Source organism: Solanum dulcamara, chromosome 3, assembly GCF_947179165.1.
Source record: "Solanum dulcamara chromosome 3, daSolDulc1.2, whole genome shotgun sequence".
Taxonomy (NCBI): Eukaryota; Viridiplantae; Streptophyta; class Magnoliopsida; order Solanales; family Solanaceae; genus Solanum; species Solanum dulcamara.
The window spans coordinates 3,554,864-3,580,085 of NC_077239.1; the positions used below are offsets into that span (position 1 = coordinate 3,554,864).

Consider the following 25,222-nt stretch of genomic DNA (forward strand, 5'->3'; position numbering starts at 1 on the left):
TATTTTAGTTGTGAACTAATTTCTAATTTAGAATCTAGTCCATATTATCCTTTGTTGTTCTTTTCCATATGCAAGATGATCTTAAGAGAGGAATAATGAAAAACATCAAGTTTTATTTGCCTTTAGATATTGTTAGTGTAACTTGTGTAAATATAAGTTAGATAAATAATTGAAGAAAATAATCCACATCAAGTTTAGTTGATCTACGTACAAATTAGTTGTAGAGTAAAAAATTTCATTAAAGAAATTTAAAATATAAATATTAAACATTTAAAAGAAATCAAGAAGATTCAATACGTTTCTATAATGCTCTTGCGTATCATAACCGCTGAAAAATATTTGGTAGTAGAGTTCCCTAACCCGTATTCATTTTTCCTTTGCTTTCTGTTGGAGTGTACTCTTCTCAATACAATGCTATTTTCCATTTAATTGCACAAATTAACCCTTAAATGGTTTGGTCTTAAATTTTTGATTCTATTAGAAATTGAACTTGTATCTACTGGGGCATAAGTTCTTTTAACACTTTGTTTGGATGGTTGTTATGTATTGTTTCATAATGTATCATATTGTATTGTATTGTGTTGTATTGTATCATACTATATTGTTTAAATGAATACAGTATTTGGATAGATTGTATCGTTCTCCGTCGTTACATAATGTCACACATCCATGATTCAAATGATAAAACTTACAAAAGAAGTAGGGTATGGGATAGAGTTACTATGAAAAGGTAGAGTAAAAAATGGAAAAATAACTATTAAATAATAAATAAAGACAAAATGAGAAGAAAATATTAAGGTAACGACGCGAACACACCAAATCGGTCGTTACACAAAATTGGTCTTTTCGTCGTTACCTAACGATGGATTTAAACGATACGATATAATAGAATTTAAATAATAATTAAAACAAATATTGTATTTAAACTAATAATACAATACAATATAACGGGTAACAACCATCCAAACAAGGTGTAAGGGTGAGGGGCGTAACTTGTGGGATATTATGATGCAAAAATATAAGTTGGTCATGAGGAAGGGGAAAGATTGAATCTTGAAAAATCGAGACTAGCAAGATCAGGAGGGTTAGGGTCCTCGTAAAAGGAAGAGGAAGTTTCATAAATAGCTAAGAGGAAAAAAATGTAATTAGCTTCCATAACTATAGTTTGTCTAATTACGCTCCATACATTTGATATAGTATTTCTGTTTGTATATTTTTCATGCATTTAATAATTAATACAATTCTACTTTCAAATTCTTTTGAGGAAAATGGGCGCAATTGTGAAAAAGGAAAACAATCCCATAAATCACGGCATTATATTTTGTATCTCATTAGAGTTTCATACCAAAAACACAAATTACTAAGAGCCCGTTTGGATTGGCTTTAAGTTGGTCAAAACCAACTTAAAGCTCCTTTTTAGCTTTTGGACGTGTTTGCCTAATGCTGACTTTCAGCCATAAAGTTGTTAAAGTCAGTCAAAAATGAAAAGTTAGGATTCCTAACTTTTTTTTTCCAAAGTGCTTAAAGTCATTTTCTTTGACCATGAAAATTACTTTTATATCCCTTGTGTTTTAACTAAATTCCCAAACTACTTTTTTTTATTCTTAATTCACATCATAAGCACTTTTATCCAAACACTCAACTGCTTATTTATAAAAATAACTTTCAGCACTTCAAAGTTCTAAAAGCACTTCATACATAAAAGTTACTTTTTTTAAGCCAATCCAAACGGGCTCTAAATCTCCAAAAGTCAACAAATTACTTATCAATGATGCATATAATAACAAATCCAGTAGTCAATCCATACACATACAAATTGTATACAAATTATATTCCGAAACATATACAAATTTTCTATAATTTTCATATAAATATCCAAAAACTATATCAACAAAATTATACTTATACAAAAATGTATAATCAATTTATACATTTCATGTAAACGTATTATCTAAATTCTATGATCAAATGCATACAAATCAAATGTATCAACAAATCATATACAAACAAAATAAATTTATACAAATTCTGAATTTATACAGTTATGAATTTGTCATAACTTATACAAATCAAATGTACCAACAAATTGTATACAAACAGGTTACAACTGTATACAAACCAAATATCTCAACAAATCGTATTTAATGATACATATACAAATCAGACATAAAAAATACAAATCAAAATATATAAATACCTCAAGATCTTCCTTATCTTGTTGGTCCATTGACTCAGGAGTCGGATATCTATGTTTCCCCATTGAAGCACCCACGATCAGGAGTGCTGAGTTTAATTTTCTAGGTAATTGAAACCCTAATTTTTTCCTTCACTTTAAACCTCAATTTGGTGACTTCCCAATCCAAAAATCGATCAATTCGAAGAAAATAAAAAAACGACGACGTACAAAGCAACAATATTGTCCCTAAGGATGAAAAGTGTATAGAGAAGAAGATCAAGAAAGTGATCTGAGGCCTGGGCAGAGAAGACGACGGAGGGAGACAAAAATTTTGGGAGCAAGATTTGAGAGGGAAATACAAAATTTTTGAAATTTAAAATCTAATTGTACTTGAGTAAATAACGAGAAAATCAGTAATTATGAAGAGAGAGAATGTCTACTTTGTATAATTGGGGAAATAAGAAAGATGATAATATATTTTGGATATACAAAATCGAAAGTGGCCTCACGTAAATAGTATTAAATGTTAGTTGCGAGAAGTAATATTTTTTAACTATAGCTATGTTAAATAATCAAGTAGTATATGTTTGATTAGTAGCATAATTTTCCCTAAAAGGAATACCTAACTTCATAGGTCAGCTTGGTCACGAGGAGAGAAGAGCAGATCATTGAAAATCTCAATTTTACCCACCCAAGATGAGCATTGAAGCAACGATAAAATTATTTTTGTGTGACTTATAGTATAGTTTTTTCAACTGTACAATCAACCATTAATGCTAAAGCTTCTATTCTTGAGCAATGAACTCTTGTGTACCTAGTAGATTCTTTTATATAGAAATGACATGAAATGACAATTTGTGCTTCTCCAGCTAGAGTCTTTAACAATCCTACATCTCATGATCATGGTTTACATAATGTATTCAAAAGAAATGACATGTAATCACAAATATAAATTTTCCTCTATTTTAGCATACTGACGATTATACTTAAAGCGTCTATGACACTGTCCTTAGCGATATTTAACTGATAAGGTATATTCTTACAAGTTCTTCTAGTACTCTATTAGTAAATAGGGCAGAGAAAGCTTTGACCAGCTAAAGTTTAAACCTATAATATTTTCCATGATTTTTCCCTGCAAATAAATATTCAAAATTATGCAAAAGGAATATTCCATATTGACTCAACAAAAAAGGAGCCAATTTTACTAGTAGTTAATTAAGCACTCGTCCTTTTTATTAGGTAAAAATTATTTTAAAAGTTTATCAAATTTTATTTTCCTTAATTTTTATTCATTAATATTTTTTTAACACTTTCATGGCCTTCAACTTGTTTGGACTGTGTAGTAATTATATTAACGACATCCCATCGATCTAGATCGCAGAGGTAATTATATTATGACCTATGTCCCTTTCTAATAGGATTTATTTCATTAATTTTCGGACGAGAATTATATATTCAAAATAAAGGAATTAGTGAGTCCCTTTTACTCCCATATATCATCTTATTGAATTTTTGAAGCCATGTTGTAATGTATAATAACTACATTTTTATATGTTTTGTGTATTAAAAACATGGTAATTAATATGAATTTAAAAAAAAAGAAGAGAAATTTGTCAACAATATTTTGCCTATATATTCCAATAACTATACAAAAAGAAACACCAATTCAAAAATAACAAGTTAATTATTATAAGGTGAAAAATCGTATATAAATATAATGATATGGATAAAAACACAATTATTTCAAACGCCACGGTCAATAAGAAAAGATAGTTGCAAATATGATGGGATGGTAAAAAAGAAAAAAAATGTCCCAAAATTACTGGGGTTTAATTTTCTTTTCACACCATCTGTTAGGGGTTTTGATGACTTGTAGTAATTAAATAAAATTAAATATCCTATTTTTACTACGAATTTTGTTATTATGAGTTGAAAGAAAATAATACAAATATCAGCTTCCCCCAAGAATTAATCCTCATAATTTTCTTTTTACTAATTTCCTTCAAGAATCAAGAATATGAATGACAATGTAAATGAATTTCTTACTCTTTCACTTTCAATTAACTCTTTGCCTTTAAACTTAGGTGCACCACCACTACCATTACCACTATCATCACAACCTCCTCCTTTTATTAATAATGTCAACAATGTAGGAGCTCGTACGAGAGTTGGTTTGACTCATGAACGACAGTGTAGGACGTTTAAACAATCTACCAAAAAAGAAAAGAGCAAAACAATCACTCCATCGTATTCTTGGGCAACCTCCAGACGTGCCATAGTGCACACTTTCGATTATCTCGTATCGAATGAAATTACTGTTATATCAAGTGAAGTTCAGTACAAAAAATATCAGCAACAATATAAAATTCAATACGATTTGCAAGAAAAGTTCAAAAAGATCGCTATGTTCATCTTGAAAACTAAGAGTTCTATGCGTGATAGGGCACCAAATATTTGGATGCACCCCAATTTGCCTAATTGCAAATATTGCAACCAAAACAATTGTGTTAAGCCAATTATCTCAGAGAAAAGGTCAATTAATTGGCTATTTTTGCTTTTAGGACAAACAATTGGATGTTGCAAGATAAATGAATTAAAATTTTTTTACAAGCATACAAAGTATCACAGAACAGCTGCTAAAGGTAAACTTGTTTATCTTACATATATGGAGTTATGTAAGCAATTAGATCCTTAAGGACCCTTTTATTTATTAGATAAATGTTTCTTTTTATGTGTCTTAATATATATTTTAGTTGTGAACTAATTTCTAATTTAGAATTTAGTCCATCTTATCCTATGTTGTTCTTTTTCATATGCAAAAAGATCTTAAGAGAGGAATAATGAAAAACAACAACTTTTAATATTTGCCTAATTGCCTTTTGATATTGTTAATTAGTGTTACTTGTGTAAATATAAAGATAAATAATGGAAGAAAATAATGCACATCAAAACTTTTAGTCCTTTATCTCTCGATATTAGCTTCCCTTGTGCTTTGGACCTTTTAGACTCATGATACACTTAAAATCTCATTAAATTAATATTCGGTAATTAATTGTTTCTCAGTGATAATATTTTTTTCCGATCTTGGGCCAATAGAAAAAGCCAGTCATTCTAATAAAATAATAAGATAATATATTTTTAAAAAATCTCTATATAAATATATGGTCCAATTGATATTATAAATTAATAATTTTTAAAAGCACAAATATATCTAAGAACAAGTTTGTGAAGTATGATTTTATTGTGTTTTATTTTTTTGTTAAAATTTAAATCTAGTTGAAGTTTATCTATAACTTCTCTTATTGCATCCAAAAGTTCTAGTGTTGCCCAACAACAAATCTTTTTGAGAGCACGTGGAATGATCTCCTTTGTACTCACATAATGTTTTACGTATTTGATCTGTCATTGTTAATTTTGTGACACCTTTTAAATGAGAAACCATTTTTTGATATGATTTCAAGAAATTTTATGTATTGCTTATATAGTTTATTCTCTTACCATCATACATTAAATGCTTTTAGTAAAGATATAATGAATAATATTTGATTATTAAGAAACAATGAACATTATGTATAATGAATTTATTTTTACAATGAATTCTTGAATTTATTTTACAATGAATCATTTAACAAAAAAATATATTATAATAAATGATACATATATATTGTACTTTATTTTACAATGAATCATTTAATAAAAAAATATATTATAATGAATGATACATATATATTGTACTTTATGTATAATAAATTTATATTTTATATGAATTCAATATATATATATGATACATAATTTAGTAAGATTTGAATGATTTTGAGGTATTCATCGAAATTTATTGAAAAGCAAATAGAATTTGCCCTTGAATAAAGAGTCAATTCATATCCTTGTATTTATTAAAAAAAAACAATCAAGTCAAATTTATTTATTTCATTTTCATCCTTATCTTGGAGTCCCAGACAAAGAAATTATTTAATGATATATATATCTTCTAATAGAAAAGAATATTTTTCAATAATGGTACACACTTTCTTTATCCATATAAACAACATAGCTCATTCATAATTTACACCCCATCCTTGTACACATTTTAATCCTGAATACTACTCTATAATATGATGAACAAACAAAGTACACTTTCTAAGAGCCTTCTTTTTTTGTTTTTGACAACTCTTTGCTATTCTTTGAGTCATGCAACTACTCATAAAAAGCTATTGAATTTGAAGTCTCAAGTTGACGTTTTTGGTCACATGTTACCAAAATATGTACCAATACCTCCATCTGCTCCATCTTGTAAATCAAGTCCCGGCTCGCCTCCTTCGTGTCCCTTTCCACAATCTAAGTTGGTGGAAAGAAACACGGATGCACCATCGACGATTGGACGTCCGTTGAAATTATATATATAGTGAAATTAATGTTACTTTGTTGTATGTGCATCTAGATCGATGCATCATACCATTGGAAGCTAATATTTTATTTTATCTACTAGTTTAAAATTATTGAAATGAAATAGAATTACTGTTGGATTGCAAATTTATTGTTCATGATTCTAAAACAATCTTCTCAACGTCTCTTCGTTTTTTTTTTTGTATATTTCTTTGATGTTTTTTTTTCCAAGGCCTTGTAGACACGCTACAAGTTAATTAATGAGATCGTGCAATATCTTAATTAGAATTATAAGTTGATTTGTTTAATGATCTACTCCTAATGTGGTGAAAGAAAATTGGCTACAGAGATTCCGTACAGTCAAAACCCAATACAAACACAAAGGTCTTCAACAAGAAAGTCAATTCAACCCAACCCATTCTTGGGATCAAATAAAAATTTGGATGGATTTATTTTAAATAACACAAAGTTGAGTTGAAAGTTTTCTTATCGATTGAGTTTCGATATAAGATTTTACTTGGGTCAACTTCAAACGATCATATCTCCTAGAATATAATGAATTAGGTGTCCCATTACCTATAAAATTAAATTTCTTTGAGTCTTCTTTTCAACACCGCCGAATTTGTCTCAATTCGAGTTTGGAGTAAAAAGTTATAACCATTTTACTAGAGGCTGTCAGATCATTAGAAGTTAGAGGTCAACATTACGACTCGTTTCTACGACCCGTAGAACCTTTGAACAGTTAGAAAAACTCCAGTATTTGGGATCTTTTCTACTAGTTTGATTACGACTCATAGGAATTCTTACAATCCGTAAAAAGGACCCGTAGAACCTCCAAACACTTAAAAAAAATTCCTAAAGTAAAGTCATTCCTACGAGTGATGATGGCGACTCATCAAAGAGTCTACGAGTCATTTTTATGACTCATAGGAGAGATTTAGAGACCCAATTTTCATAGTTTGACAGGACGAGTGGATCCTACGACTCGTCAAAGTTTCGATGAGCCGTAGAAACGATCCGTACATGGCCAAAATCATATTTTTTCGAAGGATAGTTTGGTATTTTCTCACCCTTTTCCAATCAAAACCTTGATGTTTTTGGACTATTTTGAGTCCCTTAACAGTACTCTATATGCCTAAGCCCTCATTAATACTTAGTTTATTTGAAAGCAAGGATTGGAGAAGAGAAAGAAGTTAGGGTTCAAGCTTTCTCTCCCATCTTCCAACTTTTTATTGTTCTTCGAGTTACAAGTATGTAAGGCTAACTAAAGTTGGTTTAAGTTCTTCCATGTGCCCTAAGTATGTGATTGATTGAGTAGTAAGTGATATAAGCTCCTACGAATGAATTTGAAAGATCTTTTTTTAAATCCTAGTATATTTTTACATAGCTTTGCATGATTGGTAGTTTTCATGAATTAAACACTCAAAATAAATGATTATATCTCTCCATACATCAACCCTATTTGAGTATTAAATTTCAATGTATTACACAATGATTGAGTTTAAAAGTTTGATTGGTGAATGTTGAATGAGCATGAGTCGAACTTGAGTTGGGTAGAAGAAGTCTAAATGATTGTTGATTTGGAGTTCTAATGGCTCATGAATGAGTCTTCAAAAGAATGTCTAATTAAAAAAGTGATGATTGAGTTGATTAGAGTCCAATGCGTAGGGGTGGGCATAAAATACCGAAAACCGAATTACCGAACCGAACCGGCTATTTCGGTATTTCGGTATTCGGTATTCGGTACTTGGGTCCGGTATTCGGTACCGGAATATTAAATTTCGGTATTTCGGTTTCGGTTTCAGTATTTATTAATTATCCCGTTCAGTATTCGGGATTTACCGAATACCGAATTATTTCTGTTGGGCTCCTAAAAATTCCTTTTAATTTTTAAACATAAAGGGCTATAGGCCCATTCCTATAATTTAATCCAGCCCAAGCCCAATTGTCTTCAACATACCCTAACTCCCTAAGTGAAGTCCCTAACAGACTAACACTTAACCTATTCAGTATTCATCTCAATACTTCACTACTATTGAAGTTCTGCTTCTGCCATTCACGCCTCCTTCACTTCAGCCCTTCAACTTCACTACTACAGGTATTTCCCTCTTCTAGATCTACTGTTTCTATGGACGGTTTTATTTTCTTCAAGATCTATTGAAAGCTGAACACATTTATTTCCAGTTTGCCCCATGGAATCCATCAGAAGTGCTTATAACTTCAGCTGATTCTCGTATCAGAATTTTTGACGGATCAGATATGATCTATAAGTTTAGAGGTATTTTCTGATGCTACTATTTCTGACTTCTGATTTTGGAGCTGCTTCAGGTGGTGGTGGTGGTGTGTGTAGTGTGCTGCTGCTGCAGGTAGTGTTGCAGCTTATGTTGTTTGTTGTTGTTGTGTGTTGCAGCTGAATCATTTTGTTGTTGTTGTTGCATGTTGTATGCTGTTGCAGGTGCTGTTGACTGTTGTGTGTAGTGTTGCAGCTTGTGTCTAGAATTTGATAATAATTTGACCATAATTAACAGACAACTTGGTAATAATTTGATTCCTTATCTATTGAGAAATGCTAACTCCTGAGAGTCGAAAATAACTTGACGGTTGGATTGACTGATGACCAGGTTGGAACCCAAAGACATCCCTATGGGACTTGCTTGAATCCACACCCACATACCAACATAGGACATATGCTGAGGCTGTCAAGCAGGCAATGTCAAAGACAACTGCAAATTGAATGAAGTCAGGAACAGAGCTTTACTGTATGCTTCATGTTGGCAGGCTTTCATATTCTTTTGAAGAATCTTCATCTACTCGGTTTGACTTCATCCACGTTATTCTTTTTGTCATCCACTTCATGCAAAGGTCATGGCCATAAACATCATGTTTTCGTGTCATATGTAGTGTAATGCCATTAAAGCCTTAGCTACAACAGTTTTCGACACATTAGTCAAAGGAAGCCTGCAATCTGCTCATAGAAGTTTTGTTGTCATTATATTATCATTCTTCGGTATGGAAGTATGTTGTATCATTCCACTGAGATTTTCCTAATCTATTACTTTATTTGTTTGATTAAACTGTCCTTTTACTTTATTGTCTATGTTAGATAATGTTAATCTCCCAAGTACTTGTTTTTACAATATATATGACTTCTCCAATTTTCTGTATCGTGTCTTCTTTCTGCTATTGCATTTGATGTGTTTGCTTCTAGACACAAGGTGATATTTTCTGTATCATTTTGTTGGGATTTGCTGCTCCAGTAACCTGCATAAACACACAAACAAGCAAATAAACAAGAGCAAGGGCCTCCAAGAGCTGTAGTTGTAGTTGTTGGAAGTTGCTGTTGCTCCTCCATGTTCAACTTCAGTTTGCAGATTGTAGTTGTTGTTGTGTGATGTTTGATGTGATATTCTTGATGAGCAGCTCCTTCCAGGGTGATGTGAATGCACCTTCCATAGTTGTATTTGTACCCTTGTCACACCTACACAAGAAAGATCAAACAAATGCAAACAACCAACCAAGCATAGTTGTCTTCTCAGATTGTGCCAATGTGTTGTGAAACTGTACCTACAGCACCAACAAACAAACAACCAGAAAAAATCTCCAATGTTAAGATGCAAAAATTTGGGTATTACCGAATACCGTACCGAACCGAATTTTTATTTACCGATTACCGAATTACCGAACCGAAGTTTGAAAGTTCGGTATTTGGTATATACTTTGAATTACCGATTACCGAATTATCGAATCTAAATTTTGAAAATACCGAACCGAATACCGAACGCCCACCCCTACCAATGCGAGTAGATCGGCTGACTTGTATAAACTAATTGATTTGAGTCTTATGAGCATATTGAGTTTTGGAAGGAATATTGAGCACCGAATTGGGTAAGAGTGTAGTTATAACTGAATTCCCATGACGATGGACTTTGATTGATTGTGGATACAATAATAGTGATTCGTCCTTTACTCTGGAAAGGTATTGGACAAGTGTGGCAACGACACCGCTTCGTTGTACATCACCGGCTCATAGATGATGGTTGTCGGTTAGAGAAACTCCCAATTAGGATATGATCTTGCATGATAGGATTGTTTGATTGAGATTGTAGATGATTGAGTCGATTTGAGAAACATTTGTTAAATTCTAAATTTCTTTGAATATCCTCTGAGTTGATTGATGAGTTTGAGGTAAGTGTTATTGACTGTTTCTCCTTTCTGCCATTTTATATACTCGTACATTTCATGTACTAACGTCATTTGGCCTGCATCATTCCATGATGCATATACAGGTGTTAGAAATCCTCAACTGGCGCATCGTTGAAGGTTACTTCTACTCTCAGATTTGGTGAGTCCTCCTTGCATCCGGAGGCACTCTGGATTAGTTATCTTTTCTTTGAGTATTTCTTTTTGGGTAGCCACTGATTTGTCATTGGCACCTTCTGGATAGTATTAGAGGCTCCATGGACTGATAGTGGCAGTATTGAGTCATTGTTTTGGTTTCCAAAATTATTCTTTGACGTAGAGTTGAGTAGGGATTTGATTAAATATGTTACTCTTGATGAGTTCTTGATTTGGTTTGCCCCCATGATTGTCCCCTTTTTTTTATTTAATTCTTCCGCTGAATGAATGAATGTGTGATTGGACCAAGTGATTCGATTAGGGACCAACAATGGTCTTCGAGTGCCGGTCACGCCCAGAGCACCCTCTCGGGGCGTGAAATTACGGAGGATCCCATAAAGGTTCGAAAAAAATTGATCAAAAGTCATATCACCAAAATAAATAGGGCTAACACACGAAAAATGAGAAATTCGTCTAATTCCACTTGTGCGACCCCTAAATGCTATGAATACGATGTGGATCATCCAAAGGCTACATGTATTGCTCTCCCAAGAACTTACGGAGGGTCTCATAAAGGATTCAAAAAATAAATCAAAATTTATTTCACCAAAGTATTCATAGGTTAACACATACTAAAAATGAGAAAATCACCTAATTCAGCTTCTGTGGCCCCTATATGCTATGAATATGTTGTGTATCAGAGGATACACGTATTTCTCCCCCGGGTACTTATGGAGGGTCCCATATAGATTTCAAAAAAAATTGACCAAAAGTTATATCACCTAAATATTCATTGGTTAACACACACTAAAAATGAGAAAATAGTCTAATTTCATTTGTACGGCCCCTAAATGCTTTTAATACTCGATGAATCGTGCCTAGGTTACACATACTTCTCTCCCGGGTACTTACGGAGGGTCCTATAAAGGTTTTGGAAAAAATTGACCGATAATCATATCACCAAAATATCTATGGGCTAACACACAAAAAAAATGAGAAAATCGCCTAATTCCTCTTGTGCAACGCCTAAATTCTATGAATATAGTGTAAATTATGTCGAGGCTACACATACTTATCCCCTGGGTACTTGTGGAGGGTCCCATAAAGATTTCAAAAAAAATTGACCGAAAGTCATATCACCAAAATATTCATGGACCAACACACATGAAAAATGAGAAAATCACTTAATTCCGCTTGTGCGACCCCTAAATGCTATGAATACGTCGTGGATTGTGCAGAGGCTATACGTACTGCTATTTCAAGTATGTAGAGCCCATAAAGATTTCTAAAAAAATGAGGGAAAGTCATATCACCAAAATATTCATGGGCTAACACACACGAAAAATGAGAAAATCGCTTAATTCCACTTGTGCGGCCCTTAGTTGCTATGCATATGTCGTGGATCGTGTCGAGACTACACATACTGCTTATACGGATACGTATGAAGGGTCCCATAAAGGTTTCAAAAAAAAACTGACCAACAGTCATAACACCAAAATATTCATAGTCTAACACACACAAAAAATGAAAAAATCTCTTAATTTTGCTTGTACGACCCTTAAATGTTATGAATATGTTGTGGATCGTGTTGAGGCTACACGTACTGCTCTTTCGGTTACTTACGGAGGATCTCATAAAGATATCAAAAAATATTGATCGAAAGTCACATCACCAAAATATTTTTATGTGCTAACACACACGAAAAATGAGAAAATCGCCTAATTCCATTTGTGTGACCCCTAAATGCTATGAATACGCCTTCGATAGTGCCGAGGCTACACGTACTTCTCCCCCCAAAACTTATGAATTTCAAAAACAAAATTGATCAAAAGTCATATCACTAAAATATTTATAGGATAATACACACGAAAATTGAGAAAATTATCTAATTCCGCTTGTACGGAACCTAAATGCTATGAATACATCGTGGATCATTTCGAAGCTACATGTACTGCTCTTTTGGATACTTACAAAATGTCCCATAAAGGTTTCAAAAAAAATTGACCGAACACCATATCACCAAAATATTCATGGGCTAACACATACGAAAATTGAGAAAATCGCATAATTCCGCTTGTGCAGCCCCTAAATTCCATGAATACGCCGTGGATCATGCCGAAGTTACACATTCTGATCCCCCGAATCATTATGGAAAGTTCTGTAAAAGGTTTTTCAGAAACAGTGACTGAAAGATATATCATCAAAAAATTCATTTACTAACACACGAAAAACTCAAAAAATCATCGAATTCCTGTTGACTGGCTCCTAAATGCTAAAAATTGGCGCGGATCATGGCAAGGCTATACGTATATATCCACCAGGTCATTACAGAGAGTCATGTAATGATTTTGCAAAAAGGTAACCGAAATCCATATCACCAAAAAATTTATTGACTAACACACACGAAAAATTAAAAAAATCATCTAATTCCTTTTGAATGGCCCCTGAATGCTGAAAAAGTGGTGTGGATCATGGAGGGGCTATGTACTGCCTCCCAGGATTATTACAGAGGGTCTTGTAAAAGGTTTTTCAAAAAAAGTGACCAGAAGTTATATCATCAAAAAAAATTATTTACTAACACGCAAAAAATTGCGAATATCATCTAATTCCTGTTGACTGACTCCTAAATGCTAAAAATGGCACATATCATGGCGAGGCTATATGTATATATCCCTTAGGTCATTATGAAGAGTCGTGTAAAGATTTTACAAAAGAGTGACCGAAATCCATATCACCAAAAAATTCATTGACTAACATACATGAAAAACTGATTGTCTAATTCCTGTTGAGTGGCCCCTAAATGATAAAAAAGTGGAGTGGATCATGACGAGGCTATACGTACTTCTCCCCCAGGTCATTGCAGAATGTCTTGTAAAGGTTTCGCAAAAAAATGACCGAAAATCATATCAACACACGAAAATCTGAGAAAATATCATAATTTCTGTTGAGTGATCCCTAAATGCTTAAAAAGTGGCGCGGATCATGGCAGGGCTATACCTACCGCTCCCCCTGGTCATTACGGAGGGTCTTGTAAAAGTTTCGCAAAAAAGTGACCAAAAATCATATTACCAAAAAAGTCATTGACTAACAGACACGAAAAACTGATAAAATCATCTAATTTCTATTGAGCACCCCTGAATGTTTAAAAAAAATGACGCAAATCATGAGGAAACTATTTGTACAACTAATAATTAGTGAAAAAGGACCATTAAACCAGATTTCGTTTTCATCCTCCTCAGAGAGATCAATTAATCACTCAACTGTTACATCCCTCATAAATTAACTCCCCAACTTCTTAGTGGTGAAGTCAAAAAATAGGATTATTCTTGAATAATACATATCTTCCAATGGGAAAAAAGGTCAGTAAATAATGTTACACACACTTTCTTGAACTATATAAACAACATAGCTCCTACACAATTAGAAACCATTAATTCTTCAACATATTTTATAAGTTCTAAATATTAGTACTCTATGATATGATGAACAAATAAAGTAGACTTTTTAAGTGTCTTCTTTTTTTGTTTTTGACAACTCTCTGTTATTCTCGAGTCATGAAACTACTCATAGAAAATTATTGGAATTAAGGTCTCAAATTGATAATTTTGATCACATGCTACCAAAGATTGTCCCTTTACCTCCATCTTGTAAAACAAGTCCCGGCGCGCCTATTTCTAAGTTGTGTCCGCCACCTCCACCAACAGTTCCCGCCTCGTTGCCACCTAATGCACCACCTCCAAGGGTGGACGATGATGTCGTCCGCCCGTCAACGGAATTATATGTATAGTGGTGCTAGTGTTATTACGTTGTATGCACATTTTAAATTGAATGTATAATCAGCTTTCTCAAGGGACCAATCACCTCTCCCACCAAAAAAATATAAGAGCATGTATTTTCCTTGTTTGTTCTAGAAAAAAAATGATGGATATTATTTTTTGTCATAAATAAAGAGCAAAAAGCAATAACCTTAACTGTATTTAGGAATGTTCATGGTTTGGTTTAAATACTTTAAAATCTCTTCACATATTACACTGACAAGAACACAATATAACGAGCTGCTAAAGAATTACATTAGAACCAAAAACAAAAATCTCTTTTTGCTGCATCTATGGAGAGTGAAGCCTAGCGAGCATGTTCATGATTCGCGAGGCTTCATTGTATAAAAACTGCAACTAAGAAAAAACTCTACCAAACTGCAGAAACGAGGCCCCAACTGTGAAGACGAAACAAGAACATGGCAAGGAAGACCCTGAGTGGTGATTTATCAACCAAGGGATCTTGAAACTGCAGAATCGCCATAAAGATTTCTTCATGAGAATGTCAAACCTCGCGAATCAGTTAGCTTCTGATCTACAGAGTCTACTATTTTGTGGCTTTACCCTTACTTTTACCACCCTTCTTTTTCTGCATACCACCACGTTTGTGGTCCTGCGCTCTTTCATGGGGATTATTTACCTCCTTGAATTTGATTGGCTTTATGATACTACCGCTCCTCTTTACCACCTGTCAGAATTATAACATAAGCAAGCAAACACCTAAACCACCTCCAAATCGTAGTCCCAAACCCTAGCTCCTCCCCCCAAAACAGAAAGCAACAAAAGAGAACCATTTAGAAGCAAAAAATAAAAGTAAAGGGCTAAGGAGAAGGAATAACTTCAATGCAATTAGATTCTAAAATTTTAGATACAGGCCTTGCCGCTTCTATATAACAAAAATATTTTAGTTTTCGAAGGGCGGGAGGGGGGTTTCAGATACAGGATTGTATACTCCAGGAAACAAGAATATAGACAGAGAGAGAAAACTAAAATTCGATTGTATGCTTCAGGACAGACCTCTGGGCGAATAAGAGCTGGAACTGCTATTCCGGGGTTGAATTCAGGTCCAATGGGCATCCGAATGCTCCCCTCAAAAACTTCTTGGGAAGTAAAGGGATAAGGTAATGTTGGCGTGTATAATTTTTCAGCCTGCATGAGAAAATAGAAATTAAGCAAACATTGTGGCAACAACCGTACACTTTAAGCAAAGACAAGCAACACTGAAGACATAGCCTTCGGTACAGAGAAGCATTTGTTGGACAGGTCTGAGACAGATTAGGAAACCACCTGAAGAACAATTAGTCATGTGGATAAATAATGAAAGTAACGTATGTCTGAACATATCCAGCACAGACGACATGTCCATAACCAAATCTACATAAAGTTAAGAATAGTGTTTCCTGTAAAATGAATGATGGTGAAGTTGAAACTCTCCTCTACTGCTTCCTGCGTTACTCTGTTCTTTTGTTTATTTACTTTGTTTGATTAGCAATCCAACTTCTCCTTGATTGCAGAAAGATGATTTTAACTTCACTAAATATTTAGTAGATTTTAATTTCACTAATTTAAAGCCAAGGGAAAAGGCAAATAAAATAAATTATTATCACGCATGCACTCTGCAATCACCATCAGTAACGCCTAAGTTTAGCCTCAATATCTAAAATCAAAATTGGCATCAATCACGAGACTGTTGATTCTTAAATCAGGTTAAAGATGAAGTTTGTCAATGGACTAACCTTCTTATCCCTCTTTTCGGAGATGATAACATGATTCAGATTTGCATCCTTTCTCTTCTTGAGAGCTTCTTCCCTTTTCTTTTTGGCATTATCGTGTTCTTCAAGCATCCAAGAAGGCGGACCTCTCTTCTTTTGTATATTGGTCCATTGGCCCCAACCAGGCAGTAATACAGGTTTCTCAGGCTCTGGAACTTCCTCATTCAAGGCATCTTGTTTTTCCCTTTCAAAGTCATCTTCAACATCATCACCAGCAAAAGCACGCCGGATAAGTTCTTCTTGAGATGGGATTTCATATGTGGACTTAGTCTCAGATGTTAAAATCCCATCAACCATTTCTCCTCCACTATCTGCATCGCTATCCTCATCAATTTCCTGCAAGCAGAATTAAGATTAAACAGTAACAAACAGGTCAGAGAAAGTTGCATTGTGGATTCAGCATATAGAGAGATTACCTCCCCATCAGGTCTACTCTCAACAGGTTCTGTGATCTGTAAAGAAATTGCACTCTTTGCATTTGCAGATTTTGTCTGCTTCCCTTTAGCTGATGAATCATTCATCTGTTCACCAAATATACCAATAAGACTAACTTTGCCAAAAGGAGTAAGAAGACTGATTTTGAGACAACAAAAGTTGAACCTTTTTCCACGAGTCGACTGCACAAATGGAAACTTCGTATGATGTCTTTGAGCCTGGGTCTCTCACAATGTCATCAAAACTCTGAAACACAGGACAAGTCAAACTTTAATTACCACAAACAACGCAGAAAAGAGGGCAATATGAGATGGTACCGCAGGATTTGATGAATTTCACAACAGAATTACCTTTAACAGAGAATCATGACCAATCTCAGACTCATCACGAAGTGAATTGGGATCAAAATGAACTTCCCTCTCCGAAAAATTGCTTTCTTCATGAGCACTGATGCCAATTTCTCTGGCATCTGTCTCACCTTCACTATCACTGTCACCATAGTAATTGTCTGATTTCACGTTCTTTTTGGGTTCAGGTGCCTGCTTTTTTTGAGCACCAAAAACCCTCCTACCAGTCAAAACATTTGTTCCTTGAGTTTTTGGCTCGTTCTTGTCTTCTAATTCCTTCAACGATGACTCAAACTCTTCTAGAGCAAGCTTTGCTTCTTCATCGGCCGCCTCTTTCCTTCTTTTCAATCCACGGACCTGTGAAATGGCAGTACCATAGATGAATTTCCAAACCTCAAAAAATTTAGAGCAAGCAGTGGCGCAAAGGAAAGATTGATAACATTACCATGAAAGGTAAGGAAAGCACTCCTGATGATGGCAACTCTTCGTCCCCTTCTAAGACTTCAGTGGTCTTGTCCTTTGCTTTCTTCAACAGTTTTACTGCAGCATCCTGATCTGATCCATCAGAAGTCTCATCAAGGTCATCCTCATCACTGCTTTCTTCACTACTACTGCTCTCGTTCATGTTATTTGCTTTTCTGGACAAGAGGGCATGCTGATTCAGCTGTTCAGCAATAGCAGCTCGTGTTCCGTCATCTTGCACATCCAAGCCACGTTTTAAGATGCGCTTTGCCCACTTGGAGCTGTTCTTGTGCTTCAGGGTCAAGCGTTCCTACATAAAATTTAATCGCAAAAGAGACAAACTCAATCAAAAAAGAAGAAAATACTCCTACACAAGTTCACACAAGTCTTGAATGAAATTACCTCTGCCCTTTTGAATTCTTGCTTCACTGCCTGCTCTTTGGCTGCTTCTGGATCTGTTTCAATTGCAGTACCTGCTTGTTTCAATCTATCTTTTTTTAGCAAACGATGATACACTTTCGATTTTATCTTCTTGACTCGTTTTGCCTTCATTTCATGACGGAAAAGAAGACTACGCATCTTAGCAAGCTGGTCTTGGCGCTCCCTCACATCCTCTACAGATATCTGCCAAAGTGGTAAACATTAAATATGATACAAAAATTTACAGGGACTGTTTTCCTCTAAAAAAAATTGAATGAATAACAATTGATAAGAAATAAATGTGTAGAATTTTATGACCACTATACCTTATTAAGTTCAAGAAGTCGTGCACCATCTTTACTATGAGCTTCAACGACCTCGTGATTATTGAAAAGAGAAGCAATTTTTTTCTCAAAATCACTTCTTGGTTCAAATTCAGCAGCCATTGCTCCTACGGTAGAAAATCCCACGTCCTTATCTTTGCCAAAATATATAGTCGGCGCCTCTCTGTTTCTTTTGACATGAGGTTCCCATTTCGTAACATCCTTCCTGATAAAACCATAAGCTGCATCTCTTTCCAATCTCTCTCGATCTGGTTTTGGAAGAGGTGCATGAATAGGCATGGACTTCTTCTCCATCCGACTCATGCTCTTTCTAAGTTTGGCATGGTCAGACTTCCCATGAAGGGGGTCCAGAAGATCCTGGATGCTAATGTGGCCATCCCCATCCAAAATATCACGACTGGGATTATACTCAGACTCTGAATATGCCTCAGATATGATAACATCATTTTTCTTCTTCTTGCCTATCATATAGATCTTGTGATCAGTCCTCATTGTGGATTACACAATATATTCAAAGAAATGACATGTAATGACAAAAATCCTCTTTTGTCCGAGGCTGAGGAGAATGCATGGTTTTGTGGAAAGCGGGGCACTTAATAAGCATGTTTCTCCAACAAAATAAAGGGAAAGAAACATGGAATAGCCAAAAAAAACAAACTAAAATTTAGTTGATTTCCACATCACACATGTACAAGTAGCACATACAAATCATGGCTAATAAATATATAAACAGATTGACTTTGGCGAAACACATCATATTCTACTAGTAATTGCAAGCATGAAACTCAAGAAATGTGGGTAGGACGTTTACCATCAAAAGCATCAATCGGAAGTCCAGTAATTTCTTGCAACATTCGTGAATGCCTTCCATCATCCTCTTCCTCTTCCTCTTCCTCGTCATCATCATTTCCTCTCTGACCACCCTCATCATCATCACCATCTTCTTCATCGGATGGTACATTTTCATCCTACATAAGAAAAATACAATGCCTATAAATCCACCATAACCAAAAAAAAAAAAAAAACGTGAATTCTCTGTTCCCATCTTCTGCAGCTAATGCAAATCAAATTTTAAAAGGGAAAAACAAGTACTCTTTTTGTCCAAAACACTTCCTGATTCAAACTAAGTGAAACTCAGACTAACATTATAAAATGTACTTATTCCTCATTAAAAGAGAAAGTGCTACTTATATATCTTACCTGTAGGTTCAGAAAATTTAAATTTAATTGGGAATAAAGAAAAATTAGTCTTTAGTCTCCATAAGAAAAAAGTATCAAATTTTATTTGGGCAAAGGAGTAACTAAACATATTCTTAATCGATTCCACCTTGAATATTCGTTCCAGTCCAATGATATTCTTCAATAATATAACTTATAACCCATTTGGCTAGGTTTCTAAAATCAGCTTAATTTGAAAAGTGTTTTCAAGAAAGTACTTTTCATAAGAAGCAGTTTGTGTTTTCATAATCAATTTGAAAAGTACTTCTGAGCAGCAATTAGTGTTTGGACAAACTTTTTCATTGAAAAAGAAATTAGTGTTTGGCCAAATTTTTAAAAAGTCTTTGTAAGTATATTTTACCAAGAGTGCTTTTCAAAAAGGTAATGTGAGGAAAAGCTACCTTTTTAACTTCTGAAAAACAGCTTCTAGTCCCAAAAGCACCTAGTTTCTCTTAAAGCTTGGCCAAACACCTCACTTTTTACAAATAAGGACTTTTGGGAAAAAATAAGCACTTTTGACCGCCTAAAAGCTTGACCAAACAAACTATAAGGATTAAGGCATAAGTATCAACTATGGCATACTTCTTGTAGCTAGCAGAGACTAATGACGAGGAGGCTTAAGTTGAACAGAGGAACTAGCTAAACTCTACTCTTAGCCCACAAAAAGGAATTCTTCCAGTTGCAATACATGTGCAACCAGATCCATAGCAACAGCATATAAAAATCACTACATATATATAAGTTTTTGAGTTTCCAATTAAAGTGCACTGCTAACAGAAAAACTAGCCCTTCTTCTAAGAACAAAAATAAAATTTTGAAACAACAGAAAGTAAAAGAAGCAGAAACTTTGTTAGTTCACTACTCTATCTCCACCAACGAAGGGATACGTAATCAACAGCTTTATAAAACTTCAGAAACTTTCTGAGATGTAGCACAAAAAGGAGAGAGAATGAGCATGATGATTAAGGGAGAGGAAGAGAAGAAAACGGGACGAAAGATATTACTACTTATTAGAAGAAGCTACATGCAAGGGCCTCTTGGTCAACATGTCTGTTTCACACGGGGGTACTTTAGACCCTTCGCTTGCTTATGTTCTGTCCGCTTCTATGCAGCTACAGCCTCCGCGTACCCTACTTTTTGACTATAGATAAGTAAGGCATAAACGCCGTACACTGCTTCATCAGCTTGCGTATGTGCTTTGATGATACATGCCGCTTGTGCTTTGTCTCCTTGCCGGTATGTATCGCCTTCATCTTTTGTGTCTATCATCTGTGTTTTCTCTTAAGTGATTGCTTTGTTTTTGGGTCTGGTGGTTTGATTTGTTGTTCTCTTTCTGTGTTTTATCATGCCTCTTGGTTGGATTTAGTTATGACGGTTTTTGTTCCGTGCGATTTTGGCATGTTGATGTGTATATGTTCCTATTTGAGCTTCAATTTTGGTTATGTATGACATAAGAACTCAATTTGGGGCTTTTTGTTCTTTCTGAGGTGAGGGGATTAGCACCTGTGAGGTTTGCTATTTGCAGAAATCAATTTTTATGCTTCATGGGGACTATTACTTTGAACAGCTGGGGATTCATTATCAATTCATGAGACGGAGATGGGAGTAGCAAGTATTTATTCATTTTTTATTAGAGCTTTCGAGTTTTGAGTCATAAGAATTGATGAGATCTACCTTTGGTAGAGAATGGTGATGCTACACAATTTCAGCCAATGCTGACTGGAAGAGAAGATTATTTGTTCTATATAGCATAGGAATATTGTTCTACCATCGAAGACAATTGAGCATGCCGCTGTAAATCATCAAATTGAATGCTTATCACAAGTTGTTCAACTATTATAAAGATTTACTAAAATGCAGACAATGCAGTTTCAGTATTCTCCCAGCCCACTCCTTTCAAACAAATGAACCAGGATCAAGATTGCTGAGTCATTGACTTTCTTCTCATTATTATGTAGGTGTATATGAGGAAAAATTTGTTGCATGTTGCACAATGAACCTGTTGACGTCACAAGTACATCATTTTCCGATTAGTTTGATTATTTTGGAGTTAGAGAGTTAGACGTGAAGGGGGAAAGAATTTAAGGTAGAACTAGGAGCTCAAAGGTGGGCTTTTTCCGGGTAGAAGTTGCTCTTTAAAGGTTAGATTTTCTTAAAAGTATTCTTCATTTTATACAGCTTGATTCATGTAGAGAAAGAACTTTATAATCATGGACGTTACCTTAATACTTTATCTTTATGTATTATATTTCTTTGTCTTCTTATTCATGGAAAGTTTGTGTGCTTCTCCCTTTTTTCTGTTTGTTTTATTCGAAACAGGGGGATAACGGATGTTTGAAAAGTAATATGTAATTTGGTGATCAATATAGCTCAAATCGCACCAGGAGCAATCTTTTGCCTGTGAGATTTGTGTTGGGTATCATTTTAAGAAAGAATGTTTATGAACTTTCTTTAATACCTCCTTTATCGAGTAGATCTGTAGATGTATTAGATGCAGCTGGGACTCAGGCTCAAGAATAAGCTATAGCTACACCAGTTAGACTGTATTATATTATATGATTTAGTACACAACAAATAGTAGCCGCCAGTTAGAATAGAGAGGAATAGCTAATAAAGTAAACCTAGAGAGATAAATAGTTTTAGATTCTTGCCATAGGAAACCAAAAAAGTTTTGAGGATACCTCATTTCAGGCTATCAAACAGAAGTTTATAGTTTTCCTGATGAAACAAAATCAAACTCTGCTACCCTTAGTGATCCACATGATTTTCATATATGCACTTAAATAGTGCATTATGTTTTATTGCAACAAAAAGACACACCACACCTGTAGAGCAAACTATCAGCTACTGAACTACATGTTATTAAAGTTCTGATATGTCAGCCCTGCTAACTTTGAAGCGTTCTTGCGTGGGATCAATGTTGAACTGGTAATGTTTGGGTAAGATAAAAAAAATATTTTTATAAGCCAAAACGCATTTTACAATTAATGATGGACCCTACTATTGGAGGACTCATCAGGTTGAACCTACACTAACTTCCACTAGAAAAAGTAGTTCCGTAGGAAGTCCAACTGATCGTGAATGATCAAAATGAGCTTTTGTTAGTTTGGTGAATGCTCTTGCTAAATTCTTCATTGCTATTAACTTTTTCATGTATCATCGCAGAACTATCGGAGCATATGAATGGAAAAGCTTCATACTGATTAAAATTTGCTCGATTTTCTCCCATCAAGCATCTGCGGGCAGAAAATACTATTTCTCAATATGTAAGTGTAGAATCATAGGCACCAATACTAAGTGCAGAGAGCCTCTACGATTAATTTGTCGGAAACTTTACCTAAAGAGGCATTTATGTGTTTTTCTCGTGGTTTTTTTATTTAATCTTATGTATAAAGACTCAAATTAATGTAAAGATGATATTCCTGCATTGTCACTGTGAAAGTCTATATAGTTCTGATTCTAAGATACAAAAAAGTGATTTACAAATTATTGTTATTGGGCCCATGCTGGCACGGGCACTTACATCTAGTAGTAAGAGATCAACGATATTTACTCATCAAATGTTGTTCCAAGCAAAGGAATTATGGACTCTAATTATAGAATAGGGAACCCAGATAATTACAACTCTTAGAATTATCAAAATTCTTTTTTTAAAATCATTACAACTCTTAGAATTATTAAATTCTTTTTTTTAATTATTACAACTCCTAAAATGATTAAAACTCTCTCCAACTATAATATGATCTTATTTCTAAAAGAATATACCGAACCCCAAACTTTAACTAAAAGATGACAACAATAGATCAACAGTAAAAAGGTAGTAAATAATGCTATATGTTTCAGCTACATCATTCTCCCTCCGTTGAGAATGCTTGACACCTATGAGTGAGACAGTGTTACAACTCTCCAAGATTAGTACTAATGGAAAGAAACTCATCCTTTTTAGTGCAGACTCCTTGAGGTAGTGGTAGTGGTAGTGGTAAGGTTTTCGTACATTCTGCCCTCCCCAGACGAAATTTCACTGGATATGTTGTTGTTGTTGTTCTTACATCCATTAAATAAGATACCAGTATAAACCACCAATTCAACACAAAAAACATATCGCAAGTAAAACAACATAAAAACTAATTCCAACATAACTAATAAAGCCTATTAAGAACTATTCTTATACACCCTACCAAATACGAAAAGAAGGCATAACTATGCACACTATCCCAAAGATTTAAATTTGCCAGCAAAAATCAAAATTGAAATGAAAGAAATACCTCAAATTCATCAGGAAGCTCATATTGGTAATTTTCAACAGGGTCAAAACGTCGATTCTTCCTGGACTCCTCTTCAGCAACTCCTTCCTCATACTCATACAAGTCATTAACAGCATCATCAGAACCAATATCTTCGTCGTCAGAATCTGTATACCTTTTGGGTAACTGGAGCTCCTTTAACATAGCATTAGGCAAACGGGGACCCACCCTTTTCCTTCTACCATCTTTTCCTTCACTTGAACCTTTATTTTTCTTGTTGAAATCTCTTCCTTTGTTTTGTCTGTGTCCTTCTCTGGTTTTTCTCTTCGTCCCCGCCATCACTGCAGATCGATTACCGGAAAAAGATATCCCGCGCCGCCGGTAAGACAGGCTTTGAAGGACAGAAGGAGTAAAAATGTTTGAGGCCAAGTGCGGCCAAAGGAAGGGAAAGGGTTTAGTTAAAAACAAGTATTATTTTTTTAGTTTCGGAAGTTGAAGCAGGCACCTCTCCGCAGGGGTATTTTCAGAAAAAAAAAAAAAAAAAAATATAACAAAAAAATTTAGTTCTATTTTAATTTAGGCATAATACATAAATTGGACCAGGCTTCAAATTTTAAGTATAAAGCGGTTTAGCAGCTACTTGAAGAAGACCAATATGAAGGAACTTAAATTCCTTCTGTTATCTATAGATATCATTAGCAATTAATAACTTGATTGTTTCAAGGCAATTGTTAATAGCAATAGTAGACTCACATGTCTTAATATTATATTTTTTAAAGAGTGAAAAAATTCCTAGTTGGTAAATCTTTTCTAAAGGTTCTTTTGGAATAGACCAGTTTTGCAAATCATTTTCTACCTTAGAGATAGACAAATTAACGTTATTGACAGTATACTGATGATTATTCATTTAAGAAGGGATGCCTTTGATTATATTATGCAAGATGATAAATGAATAGCAATAGTAAGTTCTTAAGGAGGTTATGAACAAATTATAAAACATATATTTCTAAGTCTGAAAGCATAATTATGGAATTATAACGAGGGTATTATATTAAGGATTTTGGATTTTACAAGAGTTCGTCAAATAAACTACCTTACAGTCTAAAACGCCTATCATCGGCTAAACGACTGTCTGTCGACATCGGAACTATTTGACAAAATCTACACCTCACCTTAATCACCAGAAATAATCTCCATACATATGAATTTAGACTAAGAGACTTATGTATTATAATTGGGACATAACAATACTAAGAACTAGTTATTACTAA

At 34.3% G+C, this 25,222-nt stretch overlaps 1 protein-coding gene and 1 long non-coding RNA gene across 6 annotated transcripts; one reads left to right on the top strand and one right to left on the bottom strand.

Moving 5' to 3' along the window:
• The first annotated feature begins 8,399 nt into the window (after positions 1–8,399).
• Positions 8,400–9,723, top strand: LOC129881453 (uncharacterized). Of its 5 annotated transcripts, none has more exons than XR_008765582.1 (4): positions 8,400–8,657; positions 8,744–8,837; positions 9,015–9,095; positions 9,181–9,723. It is a non-coding gene; the product is annotated as an uncharacterized LOC129881453 (long non-coding RNA). The 5 variants fall into 5 exon arrangements; XR_008765585.1 differs by lacking the exon at positions 8,744–8,837 and adding an exon at positions 8,888–8,925 and having other exon boundaries at positions 8,613–8,657; XR_008765584.1 differs by having other exon boundaries at positions 8,630–8,837.
• A 5,147-nt stretch (positions 9,724–14,870) lies between these two features.
• Positions 14,871–24,416, bottom strand: LOC129882196 (uncharacterized). The gene is made up of 11 exons (XM_055956388.1): positions 23,973–24,416; positions 19,301–19,457; positions 18,472–18,950; positions 18,128–18,349; positions 17,709–18,035; positions 17,267–17,620; positions 17,082–17,162; positions 16,898–17,002; positions 16,446–16,817; positions 15,727–15,858; positions 14,871–15,397 (listed from the first exon to the last, which is right to left on the bottom strand). The coding sequence occupies exons 1-11, from the start codon at positions 24,288–24,290 to the stop codon at positions 15,257–15,259; spliced, it is 2,688 nt and encodes an 895-aa protein (XP_055812363.1). The 5' UTR covers positions 24,291–24,416; the 3' UTR covers positions 14,871–15,256.
• Positions 24,417–25,222: the final 806 nt, after the last annotated feature.